At 35.4% G+C, this 10453-nt stretch overlaps 1 protein-coding gene across 1 annotated transcript; it reads left to right on the top strand.

The window, feature by feature from the left end:
- LOC120130178 lies at positions 1–824 on the top strand. Its single transcript, XM_039147486.1, has 2 exons — positions 1–159; positions 417–824. The coding sequence occupies exons 1-2, from the start codon at positions 1–3 to the stop codon at positions 822–824; spliced, it is 567 nt and encodes a 188-aa protein (XP_039003417.1).
- Positions 825–10453: the final 9629 nt, after the last annotated feature.

The following is a 10453-nucleotide window of genomic DNA, read 5'->3' as shown; positions in this document are numbered from 1 at the left end:
ATGAATGACTCTAAAAATGTACTAAGGTTTTTGCACAAGAATATTTTCACTCAGTTTGGAGTACCTCGAGCCATCATTAGTGATGAGGGAACCCACTTCGATAACAAGTTGATGGCCAAGGAACTAAGGAGATATGAAGTTTGTTATAAGATTGCCATGGTATATCATCCACAGATAAATGGTCAAGGTGAGATATCCAATTGTGAGATCAAGCATATTTTAGAAAAGTGGTGAACCCAAGGCGGAAGGATTGGTCACCAAAGTTAGATAAATCACTGTAGGCGTATAAAACATCATTCAAAACTCCTCTGGGCATGTTACCATTCAAGTTGGTGTATGAGAAGGCATGTCATCTCTGAGTCGAGCTCGAACATAACGCGTACTGGGCTATTAAGCGTTTGAATTTTGATGCTCAGTTAGCTGGGGAGCAGAGATTACTGGAACTTATTGAAATGAAAGAGTTTAGGACACAAGTATATGAAAATGTGCGGATATACAAGGAAAAAACCAAGAAGTGGCACAACCAAAAACTAATGCCACATCATTTTCATGTTGGCCAACAAGTGTTGCTTTATAATTCCAGACTTAAACGTTTTTCTAGGAAGCTTAAATCTCGATGGTCAGGACCATTTGAGGTGCATTATGTTTATCCCCATGGAGTTGTTAACATCAAGAACATAGATGATGGGATGATCAACAAAGTCAACGGCCAGCGTCTAAAAGCTTACAATAGAGTTCCACCACTGATCGACAAGACAATGATGTACTTGCACGATGTTGGAGTGTGCCCAACTGAAAACCAAATTTCAAGGCCACGACAATAAATTTCGTTGCCTGTGCATAAATAACAAATTTATTATTTTCTTTATTTTTATTTTTATTCTAATTTTATTTCGTGCATAATTTTATTTTGTTTTGTAGGGGACCAATTGTACTGCAGCCATACATGGAAAGGTTATCAAGGGATGAAAAGAAAAAGTAATTTAAGGAGGAAAATATTATTTTTGATTTATTCATTTCTTTTATTTTATTTCCTTATTTTTATTTCTCTCTCTCCATTTTCTTTTCACATCACATTTAATTTTATAGTTTACTTTTTCTTCTTTTCTCCTATCCATTTACCCCATCAACTCATTTCTTTTCAACCATCCACTCACTCCATCTTTCTCACTATTTCCTTTAATTTTTACTTACATATTTTTCTTCCCTCATTTTCCTCCATAGCCGAAACTCTTCAAGTTCTCCAAGCACACAAAACACACTCCTTTTTTCATTTTCTTTCTTCAAAACACTATAAAAATGGTGCGTACTAGACCTAAAGAGGCAGAAGCTCCTATTACTCAAAAGTTTGAAAACGATAAAGCAAAAGCAAGGTTTCATAACTTCTAAAACTTGAAGCTTTTCTTTAAGTTAAGGTTCACTTTTATAGATTAACAAGATGGAGGTTTCGGACCAGACTTGATGGATATAGTCACTCCACACAAGTGGCACAAGTTTGCGAGGAATCCGGGTTCTATGAATGAATCGTTGGTGAAAGAATTTTATGCCAATATTTCCAAACCGAACCAGCATGTTATTTTCGTGCGAGGTAAGTACATTCAATTTACACAAACTTCTTTTAATCGTTACTTTCATTTACATGGTGTTGAAGACCAACATACAAAGTTTGAGAAAGACGTCGACAATGCAACTTACGATGGAGTTTTGGAGGATTTGTGTTTCCGAATACCTCTTGGAATGGCCACCAAACCAGTCATTACTCGGTTAACCGTGAACACATCCAACCGCGTGCCAAGCTGTGGAACCATTTTATAAATAACAAGCTAATGCCAACAACCCACAATACGATGGTATCTATCATACGATTAATGCTCTTACATTCTATTATGGTAACCCGAGGCTTCTCCAGAACTAAATGAAGATGGTACCCCTATTGATGAACCTATTCCAGACCTTTCTTCATCCCTGATTCTGGACTCACCTATGGTACCAGCTGACAGAACCCCCAGTCCCATTCCTACACCTGAACCTTCTCTTGCTCGACGTAGCAGCCATTTTACAAAGACATCGGATGGACGCATCGATATCTCTCATTAATATTCTACTTCTACTGATTCCAGCCCTGCACCACTTCGCAAGCGTAAAGACAAGGAGTTTCCAGCACCTCCACTGCAACACCACCACCTAAAACATGAGGTACATCCATTTGCATTCATTTTGCATTCCATTGCATGACTTGTAACACCCATCCCCCGTACACCTTTTCGTACACGAGATACATATATAACATTACTTTTAAAACAGTTCCTTATTTGAAAACCCATAAAATTTTATTTTTTGATTTCTGAAAACATATCATTTTAAGATAAAGCCAAACATTGACTATAATTGGTTACAAAAATTCTACTTAATTGAAATTCAGAGCACTTTTAATATTTCAATTACATGCAAAATAAGTTTTGCAAAATAACTAGATTGCCCCTTTTTGTCACTGATGAGTCAACCTGAATTGATGATCACTCCTACTACAGTTGCACTCCTTACGCATTTACTCTTTGCGTTTACCTAAGCGTGGAAGCAACACACATTAAGCATTTACTTAGTGGGACATAGTATCGTAAGAGCATTAAGGTATACATCAAAATCTCATGTTTATTTGATTTCAAACTAATTCGTATCATCCATAAGGATTAGATAAGTCATTCTTATCGAAACCAAACACCTTTCATACTATCATCATAAATATCTTTGGTATGTCCATAATACTTTTCTTTCTTTCATTTTTTTAATAAGTATTCATTAATTTCAGTTATGTCGTTCATACATTTTAGTTATAGCATCCTTTCATGCCTTAATGCATCCATTCATGCATTTTAGTTATGACATCCTTTCATTCCTTAGTGCATCCGTTCATGCACTTTAATTATGGCATCCTTTAATGCCGTAATGCATCCATTCATGCATTTTAGTTATGGCATCCTTTCATGCCTTAGTGCATCCGTTCATACACATTAATTATGGATTCTTTCATGCCTTAATGCATCCATTCATGCATTTTAGTTATGGCATCCTTTCATGCCTTAGTGCATCCATTCATGCACTTTAATTATGGCATCCTCTCATGCCTTAATGCATTCGTTCATGCATTTTAGTTATGGCATCCTTTCATGCCTTAGTGCATTCGTTCATGCACTTTTTCATGCCTTAGTGCATTCGTTCATGCACTTTAATTATGACATCCTTTCATGCCTTAATGCATCCGTTCATGCATTTTAGTTATGGCATCCTTTCATGCCTTAGTGCATTCGTTCATGCACTTTAATTATGGAATCCTTTCATGCCTTAATGCATCTGTTCATGCATTTTAGTTATGGCTTCAGTTTAGAGCATTTCATACTCTAAAATTCATTCATAATACTCTTTCCATACATATAAAGATAATATAATCAATAATGTAAAACATATATAAATTTAAACATTCCAATTTGAATGTTCTTCCTCTCAAATACTTAGAATAAGGTACTCACCTGGTAATCCCTGCTAAAAAGATGTAGAGATGTCTGGCTAGTCAGCAACTTTGTTTTTCCCCTTTTCTTGCTAGATTCAGGAGCTTGGTTATAATCTATACAATCATTCATTCAGGACATATACCTTACCAAATGTTAGTATATTCCCTAACATTTATACTTTAATACTTAAACGTACCATTCTTTAAATTTCAATAACCATTTCAATCTATCTTATAGTTCCAAGCTCACTAGTATCAGTACTACTACCCTGGTATCGATACTTCTATACTATGGTACCGATACCCCCTTTCAATATCGATACCATTTCTATATTCTGTGTTGTATGGTATCGATACCCTTCTCTCACTATCGATACTACTATACTATGATACGATACCCCCTTTCATTATCGATACCATTTTGACATTCTGGATCCATGGTATCGTTAGTTCCCTTTGTTATTATCAATACCTCATCAGTATCGATACCACTTGCATCGGTACTGATACTATTCATCAAATTTCTATATATTTACACCTATAGTATCGGTACTATTCAATCAGTACCGATACCATTGCCCAGATTTATCATTTTTCAGCTCGATTTTTCACTTAAGTTTTCCCTTAATTTTCCCTCTAATCTTTTACTTTTACCTCTAACAATACTATTTAACTCCTATTTACTTAACCCAACTAACTTTACTTCATTTTGCCTCCTTTAACATCTAACATCTTCATGGAACATCTCAACTCAAGAATCATGTCATTTTTCTAAACATGTTTTTAATCATATTTCATGCTTCTAATCTCTTATTTCATCATTTGACAAGTCAATTATACTAATAAACCCCAATAAAAACACATATATCAACAAATCATTCAAGAACTCATTTCTTTAAATCTCCTATAAAACATTCATTACTTAGTTTTACTCTTCTTTAATCCTTCCTTAAACTTACATTTCACTTCATGTTACCAAAGACAACATAATTTAAAGGAAAAACTAGCTAATGGAAATTTACCTTATGCTAGAGAGGATAGCAATACCCACGTGAAGAAGAAGAAGAGTAGAAATTATTCTACTTTCCTATTTTCCCCTATTTAAAATCCCCAATAATAATATATTTTTAAATTCATTCTCCCTATTAAAAGACCAAAGTGCCCTCTTAATTTATCTATTGTTACAAATTAATATAAACACTATTTCAAATCATTTTCTCACCTTTTACCACTTATTCAAATAAATCTTAAATCTTTAAATCTTTTCAATATAGTCCCTGATTTGATATTTGGGGTATTAGAATTCTCCCCTTAAGAAAATTTGTCCTCGAATTTAAATAAATACATGGTATGAATAGGTATGGAAACTGTATTCTCATGTCCTTCTCTCTTTCCCAAGTAGCTTCTTCAAGTTTATGATTTTGCCAGAGTACTTTAACTAAAGGAATCTTTTTGTTGCGCAATTATTTTATTTCTCTAGCTAGGATCCGCATTGGTTCTTCTTCATAAGTTAAATCTGATCGGATTTCTATCTTCTCCGGTGTGATAATGTGCGATGGATCTTATCGGTATCTTTTGAGCATCGATACATGAAAAACATTATGGATCTTATCCATATCCGGAGGCAAAGCTAATTGGTATGCTATTGGTCTGATTTTTTCAAGATCTCAAAAGGTCAAATGAATCTCGGACTCAGCTTTTCTTTGTACCCAAATCTCAAAACTTTCTTCCAATGCGACACCTTCAGAAATACTTTTTCTCCCACTTGAAATTCAATTTCTTTTCTTTTCAAATCAACATAAGATTTCTGCCAATCGGAGGCTATATTTAAATTACCTTGAATAATCTTTACTTTCTCCTCCATTTCTTTAATCAATTTCGGCCCAACTAGGTCTCGGTCTTTTTATTTCAAACCAATTTAATGGTGTTCGACACTTTCTCCCATACAAAGCTTCATACGTGGCCATCTCAATTTTCGATTGATAATTGTTATTATATGCAAATTCTACTAAAGGCAAATACCTCTCCCATGATCCTTTAAACTCAATCACACATGCCCTTAACATATCCTCAATTATCTAGATAGCTCGCTCTGTCGGCCCATCTGTCTGTGGATGAAAAGTTGTGCTGAAGTTCAATCGAGTACCCAATGTCTCATGTAACAACTTCCAGAACCTTGAAGTAAATCTTGGGTCCTAATTAGATACTATTAATATAAACACTCCATGCAGTTTGACCATTTCTTTAATATACAACTCTACATACTTATCCATCGAGTAATCTATTCGAACATGAATAAAATGAGCTATCTTGGTCAATCAATCTACAATTACCCATATGGAGTCCTTTTTGCCTGGCGATAAAGGTAGCCATGAAACAAAATCCATGGTAACTCGCTTCCACTTCCATTCAGGAATGGATATCGGTTGAAGCAATTCGGAGGGTACTTGATGTTCAACTTTCACTTGCTGACATGTCAAGCATTTTTACATATACTCTGATACATCTTTTTTCATACTATGCCACCAATAACGACTTTTTAAATCCTGATACAACTTATTCCCACCTGGATGCATCGTCAAAGGGATATAATGTGCTTCATAAAGAACATATTTGTTCAATTCATCATTATTGGGAATGCAAAGTCTTCCCCGATAATATAGACATCCATCCACTCTTATTTCGAAGTCTTTGGTCTCATTCTTTTCAATTTGTGACATTCTTTCTAAAATTTCTTATCTTGACTTTGTAGCTCTTTTATCCGATCTAAAAACATCGTCTTTAACTTAATCTCAGCAATCAAGGCACCATATTCCTTTAGTGACATATGCGCATCCAAAGCCCGTAGAGAGGCAAAAATCTTTTAGCTCAGTGCATCCGCTACTATATTCACCTTTTCGGGATGATAATCAATAATTAGATCATAATCCTTTTAAAGCTCGATCCATCTTCTTTTCCTCAAGTTCATTTCTTTATGAGTCAACAAGTACTTTAGACTCTTGTGATTCGTATAAATATGGCATTGTTCCCCATACAGATAATGACGCCAGATTTTCAATGCAAACACAACAGCTGTCAATTCTAAATTGTGAGTCGGATAATTTTTCTCATGATTCTTCAATTGTCTTGAGGCATAAGCTATAACTTTTCTATCTTGCATCAGCAAACACCCCAGCCCATTATGGGATGCATCACTGAAAACAACATAGTCTTTACCTGCCTCAGGTTGTACCAACATGGGGCCTCTGTTACTATCCTCTTGAGCCTTTCAAAACTTTCTTGACATTTCTCCGTCCAGATAAATTGCATATCCTTTCGTAACAACTTAGTTAGTGGAAACGCTAACATTGAGAAGTACTTCACAAACGATCTATAATAACCAACAAGTCCAAAGAAACTCTGAACTTCAGAAACATTCTTTGGGGGTTGCCAGTCCACTATAGCTTGAAGCTTTCTTGGATCTACTCCTATGCCTTCTGAGGAGACTATGTGACCAAGGAAAACAACTGCGGCTAACCAAAATTCACACTTTGACAATTTGGCATATAACTTCTTCTTGCAAAGTGTCTGAAAAACTACTCGAAGATGAGCATCATGTTCTTCTCTTTACTTAGAATATACCAAGATATCATCTATAAATATCACCACAAATTGATCCAAGTATAGTTGGAATATTTGGTTCATCAAATCCATGAATGTCTTAGGGGCATTAATCAAGCCAAATGACATCACTACAAATTCATAGTGCCCATACCGAGTCCAAAAAGCTGTCTTTGAAATATCATATTCTTTTATATTTAGTTGATGGTACTCCGACCTTAAATCTATCTTAGAAAACACCATTGCTCCTTTCAATTGATCAAACAGATCATCAATCCTCGGAAGAGGATACTTTTTCTTTATTGTGACTTTATTTAACTGACGGTAAACGATACATAATCGCATAGACCCGTTTTTTTTTCACAAATAGAGCATGCGCTCCCCAAGGAGAAACACTAGGTCTTACAAACCCCTTATTGAGTAACTCTTACAATTGGACTTTTAATTCCCTCAATTCAGTTGAAGCCATTCTATATGGAGCAATAGAAATAGGTTCGGTACCTGGGTAAACCTTAATCTTGAATTCTACCTCACGATCTGCAGGCAATCCCGGTAACTCTTCGGGAAAAACATCCGAGAATTCTCTAACTATGGGAATATCATTTATTCTAACATCTAGAATTCGAGTATCTATTTGGCTAGAAAAGCTATATATCCTTTCGACATCATTTTCCTTGCAGCCATAGTTGATATCACATTTGATGGTAATTTCGCTCTTTCGCCGATCACTACGATTTCTGAACCTTCGACATCCTTTAGAAACAAGCGTTTCTTACTACAATAGACCCATCCATAATGTGAAGACAACCAATCCATGCCAAAAATGATATCAAATTCATCAAAGGGTAACTCCATCAAGTTTACAGGAAACACACTCTCTTGGATCTTTATAGTCCATTTTCTACATACTCTAGTTACTCTCGCACTGTAACCCATAGGATTTATCACTATCTTCTTAGTCATAATTGGTTCTAAAGGGTTTCCTCTAATTCTAACCAATTTTCTACTAATATATGAGTGTGTAGAACTAGGATCAACTAAAACAAATACAGGCTCATCAAAAAGATGGAAAATACTTGTTATGATTTCAGGATCATCTTGATCCTCATTATTCTTAATGTTGTAAATTTTAGTGACTCCCCGAGTCTCTTGTCTCTGTATTGAATCCATTCGTCCCCTATATCTACCCCTTAATCTCCTTCTATTTGAGGCATCCACCGATCATTCAGATTGCATCGAATTGTCCCTAGATTTCTTAGAACAGTTTTGAGCAAAGTGACCAGTCTCACCACATAGGAAGCAAGGTCCACTGAGAAGTCTGCATGCTCCCCATGCAATTCGCCACATGTTTGACATGAACTTTTCTCCCTAAATGCTCTACCCGAGCTACCAGCAAAAGACTGAGATGGTCTATTTTTCTGTGGAGCTGCTTTAGAACTATCTCTATCAGTATATCTGGAACTCGAGCCCTTTCCTCTTTTAACATGATGGGGAGTGGAAGGCATTCCCACTATTTTCCCCGTCTAAACACTCTACTCTGCAGCTAATGTCTCTTCTTGAGCTCTTTCAATAGCTTTGGCTCGGTTTATTACTTCTCGTAGACTTGGCAAGTTCAAGGTCAACATCATCTCTTTCAACTTTGGCCTTAAACCCCCTATAAACCAATCACGTCTTGTTTTATCATTTGGAACGACTTCAGTGGAGAAACGAATCAACTTATTGTACTCATCCTCGAACTCATGTATAGCTCGATCACCTTGCTTCAAATTAAGAAACTTTAATAGCATTGCCCTTATGAATTGTTCGCCCACACTTGTTCTTGAATTCTTCCAGGAAGAATTGCCAGGTCACTTACTCCGGTGGTGAATACAACTCCTCCCAAATTTCCAAATCCGAGCATTGAAGACTCTTGACCATTAATATAACATTATTTAACCATAATTCAACCTCCATGGGACCCTCCCTTTCTTCTCCTCGAAACTCTAGAGCTCCCAAGCTCTTCAGTTCCTTTGGGATTAACATTATCAATGCTAGATGAGTAGGGGGAGGTTGAAACTGAGTTAGTATGGTGTTAAGGCCTTGCATAAAAGTTCCCAACTCAGGCACCAAAATCCCCTAAGGTGCAGGTGCACCAGCATTTTCAGAAGGGAGATGATGTTCACTATTAGCCTCATAACTTTCACTATCAGTTCCTTCTTGCCTCTCATGTTCCCCAGCTATTCACGAAATTGAAGATTCTGACATCTATTATGACATACATAATAATAACATTACCATTAGTAAGAATTGTCATCAATTTCACTCTAATGACACAATACCAGTAACATTGACAATCTTTATGGCATGTAATCCCTTTTCTATTTTAAAAATAAAACCATTTTCGTCCGAGAATCGGCTAAACTTGTAGCTCTGATACCAATAAATGTAACATCCATCCCCTATATACCTTTTCGTACACAAGATACAGATGTCACATTACTTTTGAAATAGTTTCTTATTTGAAAACCCATAAAATTTTGTTTTTCAATTTCTAAAAACATATCATTTTAAGATAAAGCTAAACATTGACTATAATTGGTTACAAAAATTCTACTTAATTGAAATTCAGAGCACTTTTAATACTTCAATTACATGTCAAATAAGTTTTTACAAAATAACTAGATTGCCCCTTTTTTCACTGATGAGTTAACCTGAATTGATAATCACTGTTGCTATAGCTGTACTCTTTACGCAGTTACTCTTTGCCTTTACCTACGCGTAGAAGCAACACACATTAAGCATTTACTTAGTGAGACATAGTATTGTAAGACAATTAAGGTATACATCAATATCTCATGGTTATTTGATTTCAAACTAATTCGTATCATCTATAAGGATTAGTTAAGTCATTCTTATCGAAACCAAACTTCTTTCATACTATCATCATAAATATCTTTGGTATGTCCATCATACTTATCATTTTTTTCATTTTTCTTTAATAAGTATTCATTAATTTCAGTTATGTCTTTCATACATTTTAGTTATGTCGTTCATACATTTTAGTTATGGCATCCTTTTATGCCTTAATGCATCCGTTCATGTATTTTTGTTATGGAATCATTTCATGCCTTAGTACATCCGTTCATGCACTTTAATTATGGCATCCTTTCATGCCTTAATGCATCCATTCATGAATTTTAGTTATGGCATCCTTTCATGCCTTAGTGCATTCGTTCATGCACTTTAATTATGCCATCCTTTCATGTCTTAATGCAATTGTTCATGTATTTTAGTTATGGCATCCTTTCATTCCTTAGTTCATCCGTTTATGCACTTTAATTAGTGAATCCTTTCATGCCTTAATGC

This window comes from Hibiscus syriacus, unplaced genomic scaffold, assembly GCF_006381635.1.
Source record: "Hibiscus syriacus cultivar Baekdansim isolate YM2019G1 unplaced genomic scaffold, ASM638163v2 tig00110528_pilon, whole genome shotgun sequence".
NCBI classification, from domain to species: Eukaryota; Viridiplantae; Streptophyta; class Magnoliopsida; order Malvales; family Malvaceae; genus Hibiscus; species Hibiscus syriacus.
The sequence above is the reverse complement of the archived record's forward strand: the minus strand, read 5'-3'. Positions and strand labels throughout refer to the sequence as shown.

Excerpts from the sequence above, each read along its gene's own strand:
- LOC120130178 (XM_039147486.1), top strand. The coding sequence starts at position 1 with ATGAATGACTCTAAAAATGTACTAAGGTTTTTGCACAAGAATATTTTC. Across the intron at positions 160-416 it reads TTTGTTATAAGATTGCCATG|TTAGCTGGGGAGCAGAGATT; the intron begins GTATATCATCCA and ends TTTGATGCTCAG.